The sequence below is a fragment of the Leguminivora glycinivorella genome, chromosome 11 (assembly GCF_023078275.1).
Source record: "Leguminivora glycinivorella isolate SPB_JAAS2020 chromosome 11, LegGlyc_1.1, whole genome shotgun sequence".
NCBI lineage: Eukaryota > Metazoa > Arthropoda > Insecta > Lepidoptera > Tortricidae > Leguminivora > Leguminivora glycinivorella.
Genome location: NC_062981.1, coordinates 12,796,496 through 12,822,620, shown reverse-complemented (window position 1 = coordinate 12,822,620; position 26,125 = coordinate 12,796,496). Strand labels below are relative to the sequence as shown.

Here is a 26,125-nt window from a genome sequence, read left to right as displayed (position 1 = left end):
GCTCCCGAGGCACTCGATCGAAGGCCTTCTCTAGATCGATGAAGAGTAGATGTAGGTTCTCTTTATTTGCTCGATGTTTCTCCATAAGGATTCGTATGGTGTGAATTGCGTCGATGGTGGACTTGCCGGCCACGAAACCAAATTGATTTTCTGTTATACTACTGATATCCATTATGCGTCTGGCAAAGATTCTTTCTAATATCTTTAGAGTGTGCGAAGTAAGCTTTATGCCTCTATAGTTACAACATTCTGCTATGTCCCCTTTGTTCTTAAATATTGGGCATAGTGTGCTCTTGCGCCAAGACGATGGTATTTTTACCTCACTAAGAATGTGGTTAAAAAGCTTCGTTAACCACGGTAGAGCAGCAGATCCTAGTTTCTTCCAAATGTCAGCTGGGATTTGGTCTGGGCCAACCGCCTTGTGGTATTTCATTTTAGCGATTGCTTTCCTGGTTTCTTCCAGGGTTATAGTATCTATGGGTCCTTCGATTGGTGGTGTATGGAGCATTGGCTCGCTGGGAAATTCCTCATTCATAAGGTGTTCATAGTACTCTTTCCACCTTTCTGTGATATCTTTGTCCGCTGTTAGCAGGGTACCTAGGGCGTTCCTTACGTACTTGTTACCTTTGACATCTAGTGTCAGTCTATGTCGCTGGCGCGCGGTTTTGTATATAGCGTTTTCATTTTCTGCTTTTTCCAGCCTATTGTAGAAATGTTCATTCGCTGCGGCTCGGGATTGTGCTACTGCGGATTTAACAGTGCTTTTAAGTGATTTATAAACGGCCCGGTCTTCTTCGAGGTGGGATTTTTGCCAGGTTTTAAAGGCATCTCGTTTTGATTTTATAAGTTCCTTCACGCTGTCATTCCACCAAGAAGGGTCTTTGGCGTTACGCAATGCTCCTTTTGAGACACCGAGTATTTCTCTGGCCTTTTTTATGCAGAAGTTCTCAAAGTCCGCCCACATTAAGCTCGCTTGCTTATCCGCCTTCATGTCTTCTTCTAGATAGCAGGATATTTGGTGTAGTAACGTGGGACCTTTCGGGCCGTGTATTTCTCTCCATTTAATATGCTCTGTCTTGTCGGTAGTTGTTTTTAGGGGTTTCGGAAGATGCATAATTGAAACCAGTAGTCTGTGTTGCGATGTAAGAGCATTGCCTGGAATAACTTTGCAATCTTTATATAGTTTTAGCATGTTGCTGTTTGCCATGATGTAGTCCACTTGTGTACTGTGATTTCCACTTTTGTAGGTGATGAGATGTTCGGGCTTTTTTCTAAAACAGGAATTTATAATTTTTAGATTAGATCTTATTGCAAAGTCTATGATGGATGTCCCTTGCGTGTTGATTTTCCCGTACCCGTGGCCACCGTGAACGTTGCTATATCCGCTCGCTTTTTCTCCAATGTGGCCGTTTAGATCTCCGCCTATATGTACGTATTCTGTTTGGGGGATACCTTGAATCAGCTCGTCAAAGTCTTCCCAAAACTCTAGTTTTTCTTGTTCTGTACATCCTGTTTGGGGCGCATAAGGGGAGATTATGTTGAATGGCGGTTGGTTGTCCATAGCGAGTTTCACAGCTATAAGCCTGTCGCTTTTTCTATCTACGTTAATGATACGCTGTTTCAGGTTTTTATCTAGGATGATGCCTACGCCATTTCGTTTATTTGTAGTCCCGTGGTATAGAAGTTGGTAGTCGTTTCCAATGTTCCTCGATTTAGACCCCTTCCACTTGGTTTCTTGAACGCAGCAGGCATTGATTTGTCTATTTATTAGTATTTCACTAAGTTCGTTGCTGCGTCCTGTCATAGAGCCGATGTTCCAGGTTGCCAGTCTAAGCTTATTTATAGTAGACGTAGATTGCGAACGCGAGTTCTTGTCAAAACCGTCGCTTCGGGGGGACGCCCTAGTAGATTTCTTCTTTTTCGCATTCTGTGTCGCTTCTACGTCGCTTCCGGGGGACGCCCTAGCATTTGACTCACTCATATTTTCTTTGTGCTTCATCATGTACAGGGAGGAAAGGTTTGGCTTTGTGTTTTACGACCGGTTGCCACCTGACGCCAAGGTTGTATTTCCACCAGGAGAATTTTGGACGCCGCCGTTGGCTCTTAACGAGCTCTTCCGCCGCCATCCCTTCTGCGCGACCCAACCTAATCGTGCAGCACTGCCAGTGGTCTCTGCTTCGATTACCTCAAAGAAGCCCACTGGTAGGGGTTTGATTTCGGAGTAACCTTCTCCGGCCTGTTACGTCCGCGAGGGCTATTTTATTTCACCCTTACCCTCCAGGTGTCCGTTTGCAGGTCCACCTGGCGAGCGTTCCCCTATCCGCTACCTGGGGACGCGTTCTCTAGGGGTGAGGCTCCCCCGAGAAAAAGACCTGGATTATTAAAAAGTCTAAATTATTGCCTGCAAGTATTAATACTGGTTTTTAAATAATGAATACTATGAATGAGAAGCATTACAGACGAACAGGCACCTTCTGGTCTTCGTATCTGGTAGTCTGTGGTCACGAGTAAGCCCATTTATAATTTAAAAAAATACCTCTAATATGGACTAATACCTTGTACACAGACATCACAACCGCGTGCACCGCGACAACCACAGCAACGTGTCGGCCAACAGCATCGGAACCATCAACAACGTCGCCACCAACACCAACAACTCGAATAATAGCAACTTTGTTGATTCGCCCGGCGTCTGTGACTTAAGGTATACCATACCCTCTAGCACAACTTGCCTTGTCGCGCGCGAGTCCATACTTGAAGTCTCGCTTGATGTATGGACTCGCGCGCGACTAGGCAAGTTGTGCTAAAGGGTGCGTTTATGGGAGAAAGTAAAGAAAATATAAAAATTCGAGTATCCCCTTTGCCGTCTCCATATAATATTCTTGTTAGCGAATTTGTTCGAAACAAATGCTAATTTATTTGTGCAATTTACATAGCAAGAAGGTTAGGTTAGATCTTTTAGGCATGGGACACTACATTTGTTCATATCAAAATTAACTACATATTATGAAACTATTGTATATCGGGCGGCAACAATTTGTATCTTAATCCAAATTTCCTCCGAGCATGCTTATAACTTATTATAAATTCGTTTTTACCTACGTATGTATGCATTTATTTCTTTAAACAGATTTTTGCTATAAACATCACTGTGTGATATTCGAATTTCTAACATACTGATTATAAATATGGATTGTGAACAAAAGTTAATGTCAACTTTATCTTTTAGCTTTGTTCCTATGGTGAATCGTTATATGACATCTCAAGGAACGCAAGTTTCCATGCAAGATACGAGCAAGATGTCTGCTATGTCGCCGCAGTCTATCGCATCGATATGTAAGTAGACCTTCTCAACTCAAGTTCAGCTTCCTTAAATTTTAAATTGACAAATATTTTGTACTGTTCCTGGGCCGTTATATTATGGGTCCGAAAACGTTAACTATATATTTTTTAAGGCCTCTAAAGGCATTGGTGTGACAAGACGTTCTTACGAGGTTATATGAACAGAAATGTGTCACAGGACCCATAATAAAACGGCCCAGGAATAAATTGTAGATAGAGCATAAGCTACTTGGATTTTAAAGTACCTACGTCTTTTCAGTTGTTCTCTGTCCAAGATCAAATGAAGTTACACACAAAATTAAAACATCTTTATATATGTGTTTTGTGTTGTCTTACCTTACCTTAGAGTCAAATTGTTATCATAATATCGATGTAGGGAACAAATCAAATTATTTTATGAAATATTTTTTGATTTGTTTTTTTAAGTAGTAACACTACTATATATAAATTATAAACTCATCACTGTTATCATAATATGTTGTATGTATGTAGCTTCGCCGCCTCCGCCGCACACCCCCACTCCGCAGCCCCAGATGTCGGGTCAGATGCACCTGGCAGACTGATCGCCACAAAAGGTAACACTTGATACCTTTATGTACTTTAAATGGTTCGATTTCATAGAGACTTATTTCTATTAGGAAGTAACCTACTAAACTATTGTCATTTGTTTCAGCTCTCGGTTGACTTGTAAGCAGCCTGAGTGCAAGTTGCGTGGCAGCCAACAACAAGAGCAGCTATTTACAGAATAAGAATAAATATAAAGTCATCAATATCGAGGAGAGCGGTTGTTTCCGTCTGGATTGTCGGCATGGACCGGGCACGGATTGTTTATTTGCTAGGAGTTTATTTAGCTACTGTTGAGTTCGTCGGGCGTGACGCGCGAGCGTCGAGTCGCGAGTCGCGAGCGGAGCCGGTGGACATCACAATAGGACGAGAGTAGCGAGTAGTCAGTAGCGGTACCGCCTATGATATGCATTGTGATTTATATCCACAACTGTGATTTATCTATACCATCACATAATTATATTAAGCTTCGTGGTGGCATTCATAAATCGTTACTTAAAAAAAAGTCTCATCATATAGATTGTAGGCCTAAATTTTTGATCTCATATTCTAATTTGCTTAGTGGTAACTTTTGGATCGTGAATGGTAAATCTCCAACTTGAAATTCTAAATTTTGACGTTCGCCGTTCGCTTGTCGTATACATACAATCTTCGTAAGGCGTAGTGAATTGTAACAATATCTTATTGCGATGCTTTAACTTAAATAGAATGTGTCGGTGTATAATGAAGTCGGATAATTTTTATAGTGCTGTTACCGATGAGACGTATTTTGATCACTGAGAAGATTAAATTACTAGATGATACTTCCCGTAGTAATCCATAAGACGGTTCCAGTTCATATAAACTAATAATAATGAAGAAGTACAAATAATTCCACAAAGTGCAGATTCCTCAGAGGCAATATTGAAAGCTTCACAAAATGAATAACTTTAATATGATGTTTATTGGAGAAATCCAGAGAAGTGCCTGTTGCAACATAAAATTGGCAATATTTTTGAATCGTATTGCGTTGGTTGGTAAAGTTATGTTCAGTGTTCATGCGTGTGACGCCGCCTGGGTCGGCGTGGAGTGGACTCGCTGCGTGCGGGCGCTATAGAGTGGAAGCAATAAGCGCGCCGGCGGGCTGGCACGACAGAGCGTATAATTTGTGAAGCTTCTTACTAAACTTTGTGTGCCTTCTAGCGGATAGCGACATTAGGCAATATCATCGTAACACCATTGATTAAACTTCATATACATTAACTAATTTTCAATGTGAATGTTCATGTAGAGTATTTTCTTGAAAATGTCGTACACAGAGTGTTATCGTTTACCAATTAGGATATAATATAGTATATATGCCCTTATCCGTATCACAAAGGAAAATCGATAAAAACCATACTATTTATTTCCCTTAGTCGTTTGTCGAATAATAGTAATAACGAATAGTATATAGCGCAGTAGTCTTCCAAAACGCCGAGACGTTCGTGCACACTCGTGCACTCGGCACGGGCCGGTGCCGTGTCCGCTGCGGGGGTTCCTTATGGTTTGCCATTTTGATATCAAAGATAGATTGGTGCCATTTCTTGTAAATGATGTGGTAGAGTAAGTTAGTTAAGTCTGCAGGTCAGGGTAGAATTGGACATAGAATATTGTAAGAGTACTCGCCTTCTCATAGTGTGTTACGTACCGACATCATACTTTTTATTTGTTTTATTTGGATTTATTTTTCTCCTTGTTATTGTTTACCTTGTTGCATAGATGCATTATTTTATTTCCATCTTGTTGCGTGTGTCCATGTGCTGGGTTAGAAATTGTAAATATTGGTAGGGTTTATTTATTGATTGATATGGAAGGAAAACAATCCACGATAGGAATAATAGGGACTAACGACGAGACGTCTACCAAAAATACGAGTCGAAATTGAGGAAAACATCGTTCGACTAAAATTAGAATACTTAGTGCGGGACTACTTTTGGGTATAAAAAACAAAATTTCCTTGTAGATGTATGTACATATAATAATATACATATGGATGTTGTTTGATAGTCCTCGATATTTTTTTATATTTTGATAGTTCTGTATTTAAAAGAAAACACGAGAAAATAGGCCAATATCTCATTTATCATTTTAAAATAAAAAAAAATATGTACACAATATTTTAAGATAAAATACGGTAATATGAATACGACGGATGCATTTAGTTGCCCAGAAATAAAATGTATAAGGTTACGACTATCAGATAATTGTCTTCGAGTTCTTGTACACTTTTAGTAAGTTTCTTACCAAGCCATTGAGAACAGTATTATTTAGACAAACTAACTTGAGTTTTACGAGTAGTATATATCTTTCAGCTACCATTATAACTCACCATTGAAAATTATAAAACATAGTTTGTAACGGCATTGTGTAGCACTACCTTTTAGGTGCTCCACAGTGTTGACACCATGTATTATCCATAGATATATGAATGGAAATAGAAACACCAACATAGCGATTTAGGTACATATAAAATATAGAAATGTATGTTGCGTTACAACTTCGATGTGGCGCAGCGAGGGTGATCACGTTTTATTTTCTAGAATTAATAATATATTTTCGTTATAATTTGTTCACTTTCTTTATTATTGTTTTCTCTTGAAATTATACATAATTATATGAGCTATAGTACCTCACCCTAGCCGAGCCATTCCGGAAGTTGGCGCAAGGTCCTTTTTGTTACGAAGTATATTTCTGACTTTTTCGATAAATGCAGGTACATTCGTCTACATAATCTGGTGAGTTTGTTCACTGGAAATATATTTCGTAAGATATGAGGACCGATATATAATATAATAGCAGTGAAGGAACATAAACTAAGGTCTGGCAATAAGGTAGAGGATCGATTATTTTGTGCCTTCACTGCTTAACTATTTTACATACCGATGTTAGTTACTATATATAGAGAAGTAATGAGCCATTTCAATTTACGTAACCGTAAAAATAGTTTTTATTGTCTCCTCTACTTATTTTCAAACGTAGAAAAGACTGAATTACTTTAAAAAATAAAGAAATCCACATTGAAACGTAAGAATACTCACATGAATTCATATTGGCAGCGTTATTTTTTGTTATTTTTGGACCATCGGCGGTTTTTGCGATGGAGCAGCCCGTTGTTTTGTAAGCCCTTTACATTCGGTTTTGAAATCGTACATATCCTAATATCCCTCGAGTGTAATGTATACTTCCTGGAGGCCGAGTGCTAGTCTAGAGGCGGCCCGGGCCGTCGACCAGTTACATTGGATCGTAGGTTAACGAGCAGATACAGTGAGCCTTGTGTAATCATAATGTCTAAGGTACATATATTTAGTTCTATTGTATCATTAGATTTATGCGAACTTCCGCTTTGCCAATTATTGCGTTGCTTACATTGTAATCATTATGAGAGTACAGCCTAAGGATTTTAACTTTTTTTTTATATACTGAGAGCTATTTCTAAGTCACTATTGTTTTTACAATTATCGTCTATATTATAATAAAATTATACGTGGCTGTAAGCCATACTTAACCAAATTTTGGAGTACTTTACATAATTTAATTCCAAATTTTTATTAAAAATTCTCTAAGCAAACATCATGGCATGATGGCTTTGGTACGTTTGTCATTTAGTTATAGCTCTTCAGAGTTTTAATGACCAATACTTTTAACTACTAAACTGTTTTCTTATTGTTAAAATTTTTAGGCTAGTTTTAAGTTAGGTTTGTTAACTGTGGTGTATTAAACTGCACGCGGATATCGCTCTTACAGCCTCCTTTACAAGAATCATTTATTTACTTGTTTATAGTCTGACTACTTGTGATATTTTATCAAATATTTTTGATTTTTTTCTTATAAATCTTCATATTATGTGAATTATTAATTATCCTTATTGTTTATAATTGTTTATTGTTATACTTTGGTATGCAACCTAAACGGTAGGCGGGGCTGTAAGAGTGTCTATGTAGTCAGCATTATGTATATGCTTTAATGTGATTTTTTAAATGTACTCTTTATTATAGTCTCATCAATCAATATAATTAGCGAACTAACAAAGTGTTTTAAATTTTTTTCAGTTCATAGTGATTTATATCGAGATCAAAATAAATACAGAGTTTATTTAATTTTATGGAAAAATATACATTGTAAAATTATTCTTTAGTGCTCATTTGCGAGCTCTAATAAAAAAAGAAACTATTATGTGAAATGCAAAATAACAAGTCACGATTCTTTTAGAAGTCGCCATGTAGTGGAGAAAAATAAACGTGCCATGATATTTGTGGCTAACTCCCTTGTTTTAATTTAAATCACCCCCTAGCTAGAACCTGCTTAGCATTAGCAGAAAATTTAGTATTGAATCGAAATGCATGTTCAACCGTTAAAAATTTCGTAATATTGGTTCGTGTCCGATTTCGACGACAGCCGAACTATGCAGGTGCCGTAGCCGAATGGCATTTCTGCGACGCGAAACGCCGCGACAGGTAGTCTGGCTCTGTCGCGCCAATACGCAAGAGCTATAGATGTCTACGAGCGTTTGTGCCATTCGGCTACGTACCCAGGAATTGTTATATTAGTTATTTATTAGAAAGGGTATATGTTTTTTCAGTGACAGTACGTCGACAGGCAGGTTAAATTAGTGATTACGCACTCGGTCACCGGTTAGTTGTCGAGTTTAGGTTGCCGAGAGACCTAATCGCCGACGACTAGTCTACAGTGCGTAGTGATGTGCAAATTGCGGAAAGTTTCCAAAAAAATCTTAAATTTCTTGAAAAATTCACGAAACTTTCACGAAAAATAAAGGGAACTTAAATTTATGAAATGGAAAGTTTCCACCCATACAATTGGTGTGTGTGTGGATTGAGTGAGCACCTTCCGAAAATAAAAAAAAATATGCTGATCATTTAGTAAAAGTTCTAAAACAATTGTAAAACGAATCTCTGAATTTGTAAAAAGATAAATCAAAAGATACAGCCATTAACATGTGCTCACTCAGTTCTCACAAACTACCAACGAAAACAGTGAATATATTCATTTAACATATAATATTTATATACTAACATTTAGTAAAAAAATAGGCCAACCTACCTCTATAAATATTAGATCACCTAGTGACGTATTAAATTTTTTACAAATAGTTTCTTATGCTCACTCAATCCACACACTTTTGAAAAGCCGAATTTTGATGAAAAACATAAGATTTAGACCGCTATTATATGTGTATAGTTTAGTAAAAGTGAAATGGGAATTTGTAAAATACAAAACAAACCACTAACGTGTCAGGTTTTTTTATAATAAATTTTTGTAAGTGCTCACTCAGTCCACACGTTTTGAGAAAGTTAAAAATGTAAATATCTTACGATTTGTAGCACCTAAGACACTCGAAAGTACTTCAACATATTTCAAGTATGGTTTTGTAAACCGTACTTGTAAAAGGCTGTTTGATTTCTAAATAAATTAAAAAAAAAAAAAAAAAACATTTAGTAAAAATTTTTACTAAATATCCACCATCTAATATTTTATATTCGTTGTCTGGTTTTAAAGATATTCAGACATAACTTTTCTCATACAAATGTATCACGTAGGGTGACCACACTATGTCGGCTCCTGATTTTCCCCACCTTCCCATTGTCATATTGAGATTGGGGAGTTTCGTTCAATTTTGATAATAGTTCACCGGATTTGTAAGTGGGAGCGAGAAAAGAATAACTATTTCTCGCTCCCACTTACAAATCCGGTACGCTCATCTGTTAGCGCGATTAGATTACCAGGTTCTGGTTTCTTACTAGTGAAGTATTATATTCTTTGTTTCTTACCAATTATCATTCATGTCCTTTTTAATGCATGCATGTCGATATGGTTATCATCGTGACGTCGATAAAAATTACACAATACACATCATCACTAGGCCAAGAACATAACCTAAAAACAGTTTGCAGATGGATAAATAATATGGTATTAGTTTAATATTATCAAAATTGAACGAACGAAACTCCCCAATCTCAATATGACAATGGGAAGGTGGGGAAAATCAGGAGCCGACATAGTGTAGTCACCCTACTTGATACATTTGTATGAGAAAAGTTATGTCTGAATATCTTTAAAACCAGACAACGAATATAAAATATTAGATGGTGGATATTTAGTAAAAATTTTTACTAAATGTTGAAGTACTTTCGAGTGTCTTAGGTGCTACAAATCGTAAGATATTTACATTTTTAACTTTCTCAAAACGTGTGGACTGAGTGAGCACTTACAAAAATTTATTATAAAAAAACCTGACACGTTAGTGGTTCGTTTTGTATTTTACAAATTCCCATTTCACTTTTACTAAACTATACACATATAATAGCGGTCTAAATCTTATGTTTTTCATCAAAATTCGGCTTTTCAAAAGTGTGTGGATTGAGTGAGCATAAGAAACTATTTGTAAAAAATTTAATACGTCACTAGGTGATCTAATATTTATAGAGGTAGGTTGGCCTATTTTTTACTAAATGTTAGTATATAAATATTATATGTTAAATGAATAGTCACTGTTTTCGTTGGTAGTTTGTGAGAACTGAGTGAGCACATGTTAATGGCTGTAACTTTTGATTTATCTTTTTACAAATTCAGAGATTCGTTTTACAATTGTTTTAGAACTTTTACTAAATGATCAGCATATTTTTTTTTATTTTCGGAAGGTGCTCACTCAATCCACACACACTACAATTGTCCATACAAAGTATGGAAAGTTTCCGAAGTTTTCCTATGTGAAAATTTCAGAATTTTGGAAACTTTCCGTCGGCACATCAATAACAGTGCGCAATGGCTCTTAATGATGATGGTTTACAAGAAGACATTTAGTTTTTTATAAGATCAGTTTATTCCATAGAAATGATACCATTTCAAGTTGCAGCTTCAATTCAAACACAGAATATATACACACTTTAAAACTAACAGTCGACAACTATTTCTTCCTTCACCACATTAGCGTCGCCGGCAGGGGCCAAAGTATTATCAACAATCGGCGCAGGGCTCTTGAAATACTTGTTACTCGCGTAGTGTTCCTTCAGATACTCTCCCCCCAGCTCATAGTAGTCTTCCTTGGACACACACCAGTTCTCGAACTCGTTGCTGCCAGCGAAGTCGCGAGCGCCGTACCACGCGTCCAGACTTGCGTTTTTGGCGGTAACCACTTTATGCGTCGATTGGAAGGGGCGCATTTCTAGGAGCTCTCTTTCTAGTCTTTCTTTTAAACCTGGAATTAAATAATTTTTAAGAAAAAAAAACCGCCTTCCTTTGGGGTTCTGGTGATAAATACTTTCAAATGTTGGATTATGTTATCAATTCGTCTGTATATTTTTTAATGTTTGTTATTCGATATCTCCGTCATTTCTGAACCAATTTTGAAATCTGGATGATTCTGAAGTACTTACAGATGAGAATGATTATCAGAACGGAACTCTAACCAGGGCCGGCTCACTCTTCATCAGCAGTTCCACTGCACCAAATGTCACTCATGCTGTTCTTATAAAAATACCAAAGTCACTATAAGTGTGCCGTTCAGATTTGAGGAGTTCCGTTCTGACCATCATCAGCAATTCCACTGCACCAAATATCACTGTTCTGGACGTAAGTGCATGCTGTTCTTATAAAAATACCAAAGTCACTATAAGTGTGCCGTTCAGATTTGAGGAGTTCCATTCTGACCATCATCAGGAGTTCCACTGCACCAAATGTTACTGTTCCGTACGTAAATGCATGCTGTTCCTTTAAAAACACAAAAATCACCATATGTATGCCTTTCAGATTTGAGGAGTTCCCTCGATTTCTCCAGGATCCCATCATCAGAACTGGGTTCTGAGAAAAATGGAAACAATCTGTATGCATATACATTCAATCAAAAAAAAATTTTCAAAATCGGTCTAGTAACGACGGAGATATCGAGGAACAAACATTAAAAAAAAAAAAAACAGTTACTTGATAACTCCTTCCTTTGAGATTTGGAAGGCGGTTAAAAAGTTCTTTAGACTATGTAAAAACTCATGACGTAGGCGCCAAGCGTGCAGTTGAAACTTTGGATTGGCTTATAACTTGACCTATTTGACCGACGTTACTAAAGTCACAGCTAGCTTATGCATGGCTGGGACCAGGGTTTAACAATTGTAACCCAGTTAGTTAAACAAGACATCTGAGTCAGCTGGACAATTTCAATTGACGTTTTGCGGGTAATGGCGCATATAATATACGTAGACATACAACTCAGCTGCGCATTTTCGTTGCGCCTCGTGTCTCCGCGTCTTAAGACGAAGTTTAATTTTGCGATACATACCTACTCGGTACTTCCATAAAAGTGAAGAATGATTAACCGAGTCGCAGGAACAAACTTTTCCAGCTTGTTACACGTATACATACCATACAACACAACTAGTTCGTTGCATCTTATGGAACCGTTACTTTCGGAAATCGGACCTTTTTTAATTCGCAGAAGAATGTTTTTTATTTTATGGGATAGGAGGCAAACGAGCAGACAGGTCGCCTGATGGTAAGCGATCACCGCCGCCCATGGACACCCGAAACACCAGAGGTGTTGAAGCTTGTTGACTGAATCGATATAGCCAGACACAGCTAGGAGAGAATGAATCTGTATTAGTCAGGCTCGCGAAATCATCAAACTCATTGGAGGTGGTGGGTATCAAAATATATAATAGTTTGAGCCGTGACATTAAAGAAGCGGCTTCTTATGAGTTGTTTGTTAAAAAGCTGAAGGACTTTTTAATTGACAAGGCATTTTTTACGGTACGTGAATTCTATAGTAAGTTTAATTTAAAATGATGAATGTGTGTTTTTTCTTTTTTGACATTTTTGTTTTATTTCAATATGTTTATGGTTAGTATTTATCATTATTTTTGACTAAGTTGTTTAAGATTATTTTAATTCCTTATTTTATTGTATTATTATTTTTGTATTTTTGACATGTGTTGTTTATGACATTAAAGGTTTTGAATAGAATTGAAGTGAATGAATGGTTACCAGGGAATTGCGAGCAGCCCCCCGTGAGGAAGACGTTGTTGGCGAGCAGCAGCTGGTCCTCGGCGCTGAAGTGCTTGAACACGTACTCCAGCGTCTCCGCCAGCCCCGCCTCCAGGTTGCCCAGCATTGATGGCTGGAACATCAGCTCTGGAGCCCTGTTTAATTAAACAACTTATATTATGAAAAATCAATAAATCAAATATTTAATCCTTATTGCACAACAAAATAAGGTACAAATGGCGGACTTAATGCCTCAAGGCATTAAAGAAGGAAAAGGAAACTTTAACCTAAGGGGGCGTCCATTAATCACGTCATACTGCATAGGGGGGGAGGGGGTCATGAAAAAATCACTAAATATCACCATGGGGGGTGGGGGGGTTAGGAACATATCACGTGTATTTTTTTTGTTACACTAACGTAAAGAAAAAATCATATTTCTGAGCTATTTTTCTATATCAACTTTTACAGTCGTAACTTGCGTTGTGCAGTGCAAAGAGAACAGAATAGAATAGAATATAATTTATTCGTGAACACAGTCAAGATTAATTACACATTACAACACACAGAAAGGAATGAAGTGCCACGAAATGGCCTCATCTCAGCGTGTTGCTGATGACTTCTAGCGCTGATCTTCCGATGAAACCATCAAGTGAGAAAAAAAGAGCTGTGTGCAGTCGGTTATTTTTCATTCTCAAAGATTTTTTTAGTTTGCCCTCATCACGTGTACACGAACAGTCGGTTATAGACTGTCAACCTAATCATGGCACTGAAAAAAGGCGGCAAATTTGACAAATGTAGAGCTCACCGGCCAACTGTCTTCAAAAAACGCGTGCCTTCCTAAACCTTGACGTTGGCGGAATCATCGACGAGCCATAACACTTAAAAACCGGTCAACGTGAGTTGGACTCGTGTTGCAAGGAACTACATACATCACAAGAAAAGCTTAAGCGGAGGCGCTTAAGTCATTTTTGAAAATAATAGATATTTTGAACAATTTTTTTTTCAACCCGTTATTTGCCAAGAGTGGCACTGAAACTTGAGTTGATTCATGTGCTCTGCCTACCCCTTCATGGGATACAGGCGTGATTGTATGTATGTATGTAATGTATGTATGTATGTATAAAAAAGACGAAACAAAAATGAATGTACATGTAATATTCAAACGCACTCAAAACTTTCAAAAGATTTGGTAACTCCTTGCAGCCCCAGTGAGTGAAATTCGTAATTTGTGTTTTGTCTTTTAAGTCCGATTTAGGTTTGACTATATATTTTTAATAGATTTTCCTGTAATCTATACATTAAAGGCTATCCCCGGTATTTCTTTGAAAATTTTATGCTAAGTAGTTTCGGAGATAAAGGTATGGTCGTTTTTTGCCTGTTTTCTTAAATTACTTGACAGAAAATTATTAAAAACATATATTTTTGAACTAGCCATTTTTTTCAAAATTGTCCACCCCACTTTTTTGTAACATGGGTATTTTTTACGCGATTCATATTCAGAATCGCGAATTCCTTTGATCGTGATAAGAAAAAAAATGTCCCAAGATTTCCATATTTTTTTAGACCTTCCATTAGTTCCATTCCGTTACCACCATACCAAATGTATGAAGAAATGGTAACAGAATAGGGAAAAACCTTGGGACACGTTTTTTCTCCTATTAGAATTATAATATTTATAATAGCTCGCGATTCTGAGTGGAAAGCACATAAAAATTTCCAAATCAAGAAAAAAGTGGGGTGGACAACTTTGAAAAAAAAATGGCCCAATTAACGCTCTTTCATTTGATATGTAACACGCTAAAAACTTTTTCAAAAAACATAGATTTTTCATTTTCACTTTTACCCCTAAAAACAACTTTATTTTATTTAAATTACATGCCCGTCAAGTTAATCGGTTCAGTGGTTTCCTTTGTGAGGTACGGAACCTTAAAAATGAGTGGGCGAAGGTTTAATTCTCATAAAAAAATTGAATTTCGCGCCCAGATTTGGTTGATTCGTGGGTTCAAAAAAGTCTACTTAAGTTGCCAAAAAATTACACGTCATATTGGCCAGGGGGAGGGGGTCCTGAAAATATCACCAAAGATCACCATGGGGGAGGGGGGGGGGGGTCTAAAATAAGCCAAAAACGTATGACGCGATTAATGGACGCCCCCTAAACTATGGATAGATGAATATTAAACTATACATATTCAAGATAAACTTACATATATACGTAATAAAAATAAACATACATATATATTTACATTGATATACCTATACTATACCTTTTTTTTTTTTTTGACGCAGGGGAATGCATTTACGCATCTCACCCCCGGGCTGAGGAGGCCCATTGGGGGGTGGTATGTGAGACTCCCTCCTCCCATATCCCCCCTCTGCTAATCAGAGGGAGGGGGAAGAGAATACCCACTAAACCCCTGCGGCGTTTCCGTCCAAGCCGTTATAGGGGGGTGCAATGAGCTCGCTAGCACGTCATCACGGCACCCCCCCACCTATACTATACCTAGTGTGAATCATTAAGATGACGATGAAGAAACTTTGTCAAGGAAATACTTGCGCAACATGCGCTTGAATGCGAATTCGTCAATTCACAAGAGTAGGCAGAAATGGAACGAAGGAGTGAATGAAAATATGAATGTGTGTGTGTGACAGATTAACCAATAAAATACTTTACTTTTTGACGAAGCTTGTACTAATAGTGCTATTCTCGATAAGTTTTTACATTTGGATCACGTTTTTTGATAAAAATTGGTAGGCTGATAGAGTCCGTGATGCTTTGTATTCAGTTGACGAAGTCTGCGTTGCGGATTTAAGAATATGGTCTGTGAATAAATAATATGATATATAAAATGATAGCTCTTGACACGTACTTGACATTTACGACTGTACGTATATCGATACAGGTGTCATTCATACAATCAAAGTTTTGTTCATTCCATTCATGCCAGCTCTCAAGAATCGACCAGTAATTGTGGTAAGGCATACATTTGCCCTCGCCCTAAGCATAAGCTGCCATACTCGACTCGTAAGAGGCGGGAATAAAATACATGGAAGTATTTCGTCCGCTATTATTAATTGGCTAGGCAGTAGGCATCCTGATAGGATGTTAAGACACATTTTAGGAAATAGTATTCTTAAACATAAAATCGGGTCACTCACGTAAAATTGTCGAAGATCATTCGACATGCTTCACTCCGTAACGAGGAGCATTTTTGACCGAGCATCCTCGTGCGAAAAACGTCCGTGCTCGTGCGCGCACGTTTGCCTCACCAGAGCCAATTCGCTCGGCTCAGATGGCGGCCCTCAGTCAGCTGTTCAAAACAGTGCTGCACAAGTGCACATATGTATTGCTGTGAATACATTTTTAACTTTGGTTTTATAAAAAGTGTATTTTCTGTGCTGTACTATGCTAACCTAGCTGAACTAACCTGAAGGGCTCTATAGCTAAGTGCAGCTGATGTCGTTGGTCGCTGGGCGGCGACGGCTCGTGTTCTCGCAGTGCCTCTTCTAGCTCCAGAAGTCGCTCACCGTCAATCACCGCGCGTATCAGCTTCACACTGATGCTGGAGTCAGTAATGGTGATGTGACTACCTGAAGGGTTCAATAGCCAGGTGCAGCTGGTGCCTCTGGTCGCTGGGCGGCGGCGGCTCGTGCTCGCGCAGTGTCTCTTCTAGCTCCAGAAGTCGCTCACCATCTGCTTCAGAGTCGGAGTCAGCTTCACGGCTGATGCTGGAAGTCAAAGTAATAAATTAGAACTTAGAGCCTCTTTCAAACCTCAACGAGTAAACTCCTCAAGGTTAATCCTTCTAAAGCTGTATTTTCACTTAAGGGCGATTGTCTGTCACTGTTAAAGCGTTCGTTAAATTTTATTGTATGGGAAGTTCCATAGACGTCTGCTGTGTGACGATGATGTGTCTTTCAAATGTGGTTGATGCAACTGACCCTTAGTGTTCTAAACAGTTCTGAGCGAGCATTCGTTTGTGCACCGATATAGGTATGGAAGTCAAGTGTGTCATCTGCGCACGAGCGAATATACGAATGCTCGTTCAGAATTAGAACGCTACGTGAAAACGCAGCTTAAGACTATACATTATCTTGTAAAGATGTTAGAAAAATAAGCATGAAAGTAAGTAACTAACCAAATGACTTGAAATAGTAGTTCTGTCATGTCGATACTAGGGTAACACGGTTTCACAGAGTTACCTATTGTAGGCGTCCCAACCCGAGGCCTGCTGCGAGGTGCGAGTTGTCAAGCATGATTCTTCCTGCCATGCGATACTATTGCCATATCATAGGAGTTACCTCTTATAAGCATCCCAGTCCGAATCCTGGTTCCCGAAGTCGTCGCCGGCGGCTGCGAGTCGTGAGATGACGCGCATGCGCTCGGCGGCGGCCGCGGTGCGCCGCTTCACCATGGCGGCGCGGCGCGCGCGCCGAGCTTCGCGCCGGGTGACTAGCTCGCGGTACTGAAACGAAAATTAACCTTCAAACTATTTACTTATGCTCTATGAAGCTGGTTTTAGTGTCACGCCATCCGCGTCGAACGGTCGGCACGCAGCTCACTTCACAGCGTTATTAAAAACGCTTTCTCAACACCATACATAAGCCTTTCAGCGCGGACGATCAGCGTGACGCTAAAATGTAAGCAAGTAATTAGATATTAGTGACACGCTTAGTCCATGTCCATGGATTTGTACATAAACCACGTCCAACTGAAATATGAACAGTTGAACACTGCACATCGTCTCACTTTTTGTGTGAGGGCACAGCACAGTGGTACAATCCAGATCTAGAACAGAGTCCAGCTAGGAAAATATAAAACCACAAACATATAATGTTACCAGTATTTAACGAGGGTACCGAGGTACTTAAACCTCCTCCTGGTGTGTTCGGATCGGTAAATGAGGTAAATATAAAACCTCAGGACTTACAGGCAGCCGTAGGCAACGGTTACTGCTTACCATCAAGCGGGTCGTATGCATGCTTGTTTACCACCGGCGTATTATATAAGTCTTTAACTACCTAAGTCCTTGTGTCATTGAGCCATATCTGGAAGGCTTCAGGGTCGGAAGGCGGTTGGAAGCGGCCGCTCGGGCGAACTTCTATATTCTCGTCCGCCGTCGCCACCGCTACTATTCGTTGCTTGTTCTTCTCTATACGCATGTTTAGGTTTGTTGTTTGTTTCTTACGAGTTGTATGTTTGTTTACCACCGATTTATCATAAAAAAAGTTTATACCTTAGTCCTGGTGTCGTTGAGCCATATCTGGAAGGCTTCAGGGTCGGAAGGCGGTTGGAAGCGGCCGCTCGGACGGACTTCTATATTCTCGTCCGCCGTCGCCGCCGCTACTATTCGTTGCTTGTTCTTCTCTATACGCATGTTTAGGTTTGTTATTTGTTTCTGCAAGATATAAACATTGATAGTCATTTTTGGGATAGAACAACATGGCAATAGATATCTGTTCAAATATTTATGACCTGACGCAGATACAGATATCAGAGTTGGAAAGAGTAGTGAAAAATCAAACGAAATGACTTTTTTCTGAGTCAGAAAATCGCCCGAATATGAGAACTCGACTACTCGACTTAAAAATGCTCTTATATGATAAATCTGTTGTCTGACTGCGCTTGAATTTTACTAATGTCTGTCGAGATATATTAAAGTTTTATTGGGGTTATACCTGAAGATCTTCATAGCTCTTAAAGTCCAACCCTTTGACAGCCTCGTTGAATTCGTCTGTGTCACCGCCCTCTATCATATCCTGCAATCAAATAAATATAATTACTATGTTAACTTGTTTTTAGGGTTCCGTTCTAAATTCCTAAATATTAAAAATGCATCAATTTGAAATTTGTTTGAAAGTTTCATAACTTTTTCATAACAGTTTCATAACATTGTTAACCTTTACAAATTGAAAGTATTTTTTTAAATGAATATTAAAAACACAAACGAGTACTGCCTGTATTTCGTAAAAAGAAAATAACTGTAGTGAAAGTAAATGGTTCAATTGTTCCTCATCTTCTGCTAGTCTTTCTTCTCTTTTTCTCGCATTAATTTCAAGTAGCCTCCGTGCCATCTCTTTCTTTCTCTCCTTTTGTTGTTCAGCTGGAAGAAAAATAGATAAATATAGGATTATACACATACAAATTAGATTAGATAGAGAGATTTCGAGGTTTGTAGAGATGAACACAGACATTCTACCGTAGAAAATTAAATATCTGCGTGTATTCTTGTGATATTTCAATTCCAGGATAGTATACAGGTGCAGGATCTTTGATAATATCAGGGGCGGCTCACTCCCCGATTCTATCGCGGCGCTACAAATAATCCCGACGGCCGCGAGCGCGGCCAATTCAGTGGTGACGCTGACGACTTTCGCGCGGCGCAACAGCATTCAATGTCGGCTGCTCGCGTGCGGTCCGTTTTTTAATGTAGGTAAGAATTGAGAATGGCGGCATTTTGTGAACATCAAAGGAGTCAGCCTTCTGTACTTGTACTATTATATATTCTGTGACAATATTGTGATGATACTAATATCAATAGAGTTGCTGTTTGCACTAAGGCAATCGTATCTTCTTCACTCATGTATTAGCCTTACAGTAGTCAGAGTTAGCCCACTTCTTGATTTCCTCCTGTTAGTCCAGGACAATATTACAGTGTTCCTCTAAGATCTCTCCATTATGCCATATTTCAATGATACTAACACACAAAATAGTACACCTACTGAAACTACTCTTACCAGTCAAACCTGAAGAGCTAGCTGTCTGCACATAAGGCAGTTGTATTTTCTTCACATTGGCCTCATAGTAGTCGGGGTTAGCCCACTTCTTGATTTCCTCCTGATAGTCCAGCGCGATAGTGCAGTGTTCCTGCAGGATTTCTTCGGCGCGGGACATGGTGATGGCGTTTACGTGGACCGGGTACTTCAGCTGAAGAAGCTTGTGGAGGTAGCAGACCATTTCACTGCCACCTGGTTTACAACAAATTTTTGATACTGATCATAAATTAAATATAAGACGATCATACCATCCCATACATTAAAATGCGACCGCCTAAGAACGCGCCACAGAGAACCTCCTATAGAGTAGCAATCTTGTATATTTTGTTCGCGATACGAGTCACCAGTGTTTGGGGTGCGAGGAGCGGGCGGGGAATGTGTTAAGCGCGCTGTGATTGGCCGTTTCAAGGACGGCGGGCAGTCGCGCCAGATGAAAAGGGACAGAAGTATGACTGTCCCTCTACTGACGCGTAAGTGGCCAATGTAAGTTGACCTATGCCGACTCTGAATAAATTATAAATATGACTTATTTGTGGAATGTAATGCCGTCTGTTTTTAAATTTGAGCTTCTTGTTACCTTTCCACACCATTTCCCACTACAGGTGGACATCTTTAAGGTATCAAAATACCCTTTTCCAATTTTTTAGTGCGAAAAACACGCGCTGCTTTCGGGTCTGTTACTTGGTCAATACTGATCGGGCACGGCGAGCGCCCGCGCTTATATCAGTGCAAATACTAGGAAGGCTGGTGACCGCGAGTCGTCTTGTAATGGATGTCTATAGGGGTTGGTCTGTGGAACGCGCATACACTACACCACACATAGATGGCGCCACAAAAAAAAATGTCTTGTAGCTTTCGATTATACTTGTAGATGGTGTTAAGTGTCACTTTTGACATAGAATTATGGCTCGAAAGTGACACTAAACGCCAATCTACAAATAATCGATAGCAAAAAGGCATTTTTTTTTGTGTCGCCATTCGTGGTGTAGTGTATTCGCGTTCTTAGGCGGTCGCATTTTAATGTATGGAATGGTATGATCTTCTCATATTTAATCTATGTTCTGATTAAAACTGAGTGGTTGTATTATGGTCGTCCAAGTAACACTGAGAAATCAATAACAATATTAATAAAAAATAAAATGTTAGTGTATGGGTGATGTCTGTCAGCATCGAGCTGAATTTTATGTATGAGAAATCGTTTCTTAGTATGAAGACATTTACGCATCGGAAAGCTGGAAGCATGTGTACGTATGTTCATACAAGCGATTTATCATACATAAAATGCCCCAGTCCATGTCTCAAACTAAGGAAGTCCTCGTCCAAAATTATTATCTTTAAATACATTCCATGTAATGATGTGTACATAAAACCATAGCAGCTTGGATTAAAGCAGCAACTTGTAATATTGGAAATGGTCAAATAGGCACAGGCATTTCCAATTGCCTGATGGTTAGCAATTATTGTTGCTCATAATGATTTGTATTGTATTGTCATAGATAGGGAATGCAATCTCGTTCTCGCGAGATCTCTTTTGTACGAGATCTCGGTCATTTTTAGCGAGATTGATCTCGGCCGAAAAATTGACGAGGTCTCGCGAGATCAACGAGATTTAACTCAAGCATAAAAAGCTCGCGAAATGACTAGTCATGTTTCTTTCCCAAGCTGTAAATGATTTATATGAACTATATCATTTAACTGAACTCGCCAACTTGTTAACTCAATAGAGATCGAGAGATTCAACTCGCTTATTTCGCTCAATAATTTACCTATCTGAGTTCGGAATGACGAATGACAGATTCAGACCGTTTCGAAATAATTCGAAAGGTGTCAGCCAGACCTATTTGCGTGATTCGCCATTATGGTATTACACTTATGGCTGTATACACACAGCCATCTATTTTACGAATTTTCGTGCACAGAGTTTTGTTGGATGTCGAGAGAGCAGAAGCCTACAACAACCTCACTACGGCTCTCGTTTGTTAGGCAACCAATAACAATTTCTATTTTACACTCTAAAAATCAAATTATTGTATTATATTTTTTTTTATTTCTTTTTTAAATAGTCACACTACTATATATATTGTAATATGTTATTATTATATATTTAACGACCGGTCTGGCCTAGCCCAGCGGGTAGTGACCCTGACTGCTACGCCGCGGGCTCGGATTTCAATCCCGGTAAGGGCATTTATTTGTGTGATGAACACAGATATTTGTTCCTGAGTCATGGATGTTCTCTATGTATCTAAGTACTTGTATATTATGTATGCCTTTGTCTGAGTACCCACAACACAAGCTTTCTTGAGCTTACCGTGGGACTAAGTCAATCTGTGGAAAAATAATATTTATTTAATGATATTTATGTATATATTTCCGTTTTTCTTTCTATTTTAGTTTCTTATTTAACTGTCGGGTTTAAGAAGCGTATTGTATTGGTAGTCTAATATAATTAAATTATTTATTAGTAGTCAACTAAGTTAATGTTTTTATGTGGGTCTATTTAATGATGGTAGGGATAACCTTGATTTTGATAATGTTAAATTTTTATCCTTTCATCAATAAAGATTTTTTAAGTAGTCTCTACTGTGTACTTGTTCGCGGTTGGCATGACAACGATTTCGAAATTGGCACGCTTCTACTCATTCGTGAATTATTTTATTTTATTTTCTTACATAATAATCTATACTTTAAAAATATATTGTGAGTTGTGAGGTACTTAATTTATGTTAAACAATGTAAAATACATCAAAAAAATCTGAAAAAATAGTCAAGATAAATATTTGTTTCATAATAGCAATCATTCTTATGATTGTTATCCTTATTCATTGCTATATTGTGATTATTTACAAGAATAAACCCACAAACCGGCCAATCTCGAAATTGGCGAGATCTCGCGAGATTGGTTTCATGAATTCCCGAGATCTCGCCTGGGCCCCAATCTCGTCGAGATTGCATTCCCTAGTCATAGACAACTGCATGACATTTTTTTGTCCTTTCTATTTTATCCAATATCTAACTAACCCATACCTAAATTAATCCTCCTTGCATGCTCTTCAATAACCTTTCCCCTTATAACAGGGATGATGTGTATAGTGTGGTAGCCGCAGTTGACAATGAGAGCAGTGTCTCCAATGTCATTCCTGTACATACTGAACAGGGAGTCCACTCCATAGCTCACTGCTGGCACTCCATAGCCTTCAAATAGCAGCTCTGACATCACTGTAATTGAAGAACACCATATTATTGTACTAATTGAAAGAATTTTATGCAGCACATGCCTGCTTGGCTGTAGGATCATGAGAAATGTGGCATACTGCTGACAAGAGAATTTTAATAAATACAAAAAAATGCTTCTTCTTGAGCTATAATATCTATTTCAGTTTATAGCAGAAACCATTGTTAAATGCTGCAATCTTAATTTTGCCTTTTAAATGTTGTGTACCATCGGCAACACTGTTAGCTGTACATTTGTAATCCTTATTACAAGGGCATAAAGTCTACCGATGGTCAGTTAAGGGTGTTGCTGTTTGTACCATGCATTGACATTGGTGTTTAACAACTTATTGTTAAGCTCTTTTAGAGAAGTTCTCTGTCAGATAACTCTTATGTAATATAAATTAATAACACTTGTCAGTAGACATGAAATAAAACTAGCGTAAGATCACCAATAGGGACCTTGCTGTACTTAATATAAAATATTTTATACCATGCACGAAATAAAGCATCAGATAAATATAAGAAAAACATGGACAGAAGTTATTTTTAAATCCTCTTTATTTTTAATAAGTCAGGTAGAAATATATAAGGTAACTGAGTTGACCGTGACATCACTCACGACCGGTCTGGCGCAGTCGGTAGTAACCCTGCCTGCTGCGCCGCGGTCCCGGGTTCGAATCCCGGTAAGGGCATTTATTTGTGTGATAAGCACAGATATTTGTTCCTGAGTCATGGATGTTTTCTATGTATATAAGTATTTACATATTATATATATCGTTGTCTGAGTACCCACAACACAAGCCTTCTTGAGCTTACCGTGGGTCTCATTCAATCTGTGTAAGAATGTCCTTTAATATTTATTTATTATTTATTTATTATTTATCACTCAATTCAATTTCAAATTAATTCCATATTAACAAGACGTTGAAATTTGTTTTGACAGTTCTTAATAAGAAGCTGATTTGACTAGGAGGCAAGTAGCCCAGGATACAAAAAAAACTTACACTGTCTGCAGTAATTGGGTGTAACAAAAGCTTCAGTCATCACGATGGGATGAGGCACGCTTCCTTCATTGTCTATGCCCAAGTGAGAGAATATGTAGTCACAGACTTGCTCCTGCACCTCAAAATGTGTGACCACATTCTTGTCGAATTGTGTTTTTAGCTGAAACCTGAATGAATAATATGATTAATAAAGACTTTTTTTAGTCTTTTATGACCAAGTATTTCAATATAAGTGTTTTTCAGGAGTAAATACATTGTAGGTTCACTACTAGCAATTAACGAATTAAAAACCTTTTCCAATCTACTGTATTTAACTCATAAGACACATTTTAAGTGGTCTGTTAATTTAATATTTTTAAAAGTTTATTTGTAATATCCCAATCACTTTAGTTACCTTACTGCCTCTATGTTAATGATATCATTTCCGATCTGAATTGGCGGCGTTACCGGCGGTTCAGCATCTTTCTTCACTCTATCTTTGCGGGGTCTTGCTATTAAATTCTTGAATATTAAATGAGGTTCGTCGTATATTGACCAACCCACACGGCACTGGTACGATCCTGAGACAAGTTTTGGTCATAAAACATTCGAAAATAAAGTAAGAAATACAATAAAGAACAAGTATCATAAACAATAACTTACCATTATCAATAACTAAAGGTATATGGCCGAATTTTAAAGTAGGCTCATATTCATGCACCACGTCTGGTACGGTTTTGTAGTCTTTTAAAACTAAAACGTTGTTATCCATTATTTTATACAAATTACCTAAATAATAAACCCAAAGAAACAGGCCGCACAAACCAAAACCATCCACTTCATACAACTGTCAATGTCAGTTTGACGTTTCTTCTTCCAAATCTGTTTTAGTTACATAAAAAAACGTGGTGATAACTCGTTACAAGGTTATTACACGATCCTGCATACACTATTGATATTTGATTGATATATTATACTACTCTTTGCTATCGTTCCACCAATTCCACTGATTAAAGCCACATTAATGGTTTAATTAGAGCTGCAAATGGCTGCGTTAAAAATAATAGAATTTCGACTTATACTGTGACATCCATGGACTTTCAATAGGGACTGAGCTCACACTTTTTTTGCCATACTAAATTGAACTTTATCACTGGTGCAGAAAGACGTTCATATCAGACTAGTAAAAGTGTGTCCACATGAGAGGGTCAAAGTTGGGGCTGGGGGCTGGTGTCCCTCTCGCACGTGTGACCAGTGTTAAAGAGATTACTATAGTAGTAGTATTTTTTACCTGTATGATAACTAAGTTTATAAACTTCTTAAATTATTTTTGTATTATATCGAGGCAAGGATATTAATACCTTGTAACGAATTGTAAGTCATTATTATGAAGCCATAAAACCAAAGATTTGCGCAATTAAAAAAAACCTTTAATTCGGTATTAGTAGATTTGGTAGTAACTTTGAATATTGACTGGTATCCCCAAATAATGACAGTGATGACGTCATTCAAATGATTTTGACAGTGGCAATAAGCTGCGCTGTAGAGGGCCACACCAGCCCCAACTTCGTACTCTCTCAATGGCCAACTGTGTTGGCGCTTCAAACACTTCTATCCCAATAATAGGCCTAACAACTCAATCTAGCTTAATAATATATAAATCTATGGTGACATCGCGCTCTTGTCAGTAGAATATGGCGGCAAATTTCATAATGTCCCTGTGCTTACTTAAAAGAAGTTTCACGAAAGTCACGACCATGAGAATAGAGGTAAGATATTCTAAGCCCGACGCCAAAGAGTATAATAATAATTATAGTATTCCCGACGCGTGCGGTCCTAAGCCGGGCGCCTTCGGCGTCCTCATATTTAATTAATAAAATAGTAACCCCAAAGTAAGTTAAATAAAAAATAAGTTGAAAAACTAAAACCCGACTACTATAAAAAGTGTGAAACAAGAGAGAAATTCACAGATGTGTAATCTTTTCAATACATAAATTTAATGTATGACATTAATAAGTTTGAAATCATTACAAACGTTTCAATCATTACATAAGTTTGAAAATTTTCTAAATACTTGCAAGGATTCAGAAGATAGCCGTGGTCGTATGCCACTTATGTACTTACCAGTTTATAATTGTGCCATATGAAGTGAGGATTATATTCTTTGGCCACGACAATACAGACAGACAAAATAATTATGTCAGCGAATGATAGCTTTTCACGGAAATGAAACACGA

General features: G+C 38.1%; 2 protein-coding genes across 25 annotated transcripts in view; one reads left to right on the top strand and one right to left on the bottom strand.

The window, feature by feature from the left end:
• LOC125231267 (zinc finger protein ZFP2-like) overlaps positions 1-8,187 on the top strand; it is a 45,491-nt gene extending 37,304 nt beyond the window's left edge. For all 24 annotated transcript variants that reach the window (XM_048136666.1, XM_048136664.1, XM_048136665.1 and 21 more), the window contains 4 exons: positions 2,567-2,704; positions 3,230-3,336; positions 3,835-3,917; positions 4,016-8,187. In XM_048136666.1, coding sequence (XP_047992623.1) covers positions 2,567-2,704; positions 3,230-3,336; positions 3,835-3,905 — 316 coding nt within the window. In that variant the 3' untranslated portion in view covers positions 3,906-3,917; positions 4,016-8,187. The remainder of the gene's footprint in view (positions 1-2,566; positions 2,705-3,229; positions 3,337-3,834; positions 3,918-4,015) is intronic.
• A 2,542-nt stretch (positions 8,188-10,729) lies between these two features.
• LOC125231093 (actin-related protein 5) lies at positions 10,730-24,712 on the bottom strand. Its single transcript, XM_048136438.1, has 12 exons — positions 24,552-24,712; positions 24,304-24,469; positions 23,910-24,076; positions 22,717-22,908; positions 19,651-19,881; positions 18,895-19,016; positions 18,592-18,672; positions 18,150-18,311; positions 17,215-17,378; positions 16,504-16,641; positions 12,916-13,070; positions 10,730-11,140 (listed from the first exon to the last, which is right to left on the bottom strand). The coding sequence occupies exons 1-12, from the start codon at positions 24,658-24,660 to the stop codon at positions 10,836-10,838; spliced, it is 1,992 nt and encodes a 663-aa protein (XP_047992395.1). The 5' UTR covers positions 24,661-24,712; the 3' UTR covers positions 10,730-10,835.
• Between the last annotated feature and the right edge of the window lie 1,413 nt (positions 24,713-26,125).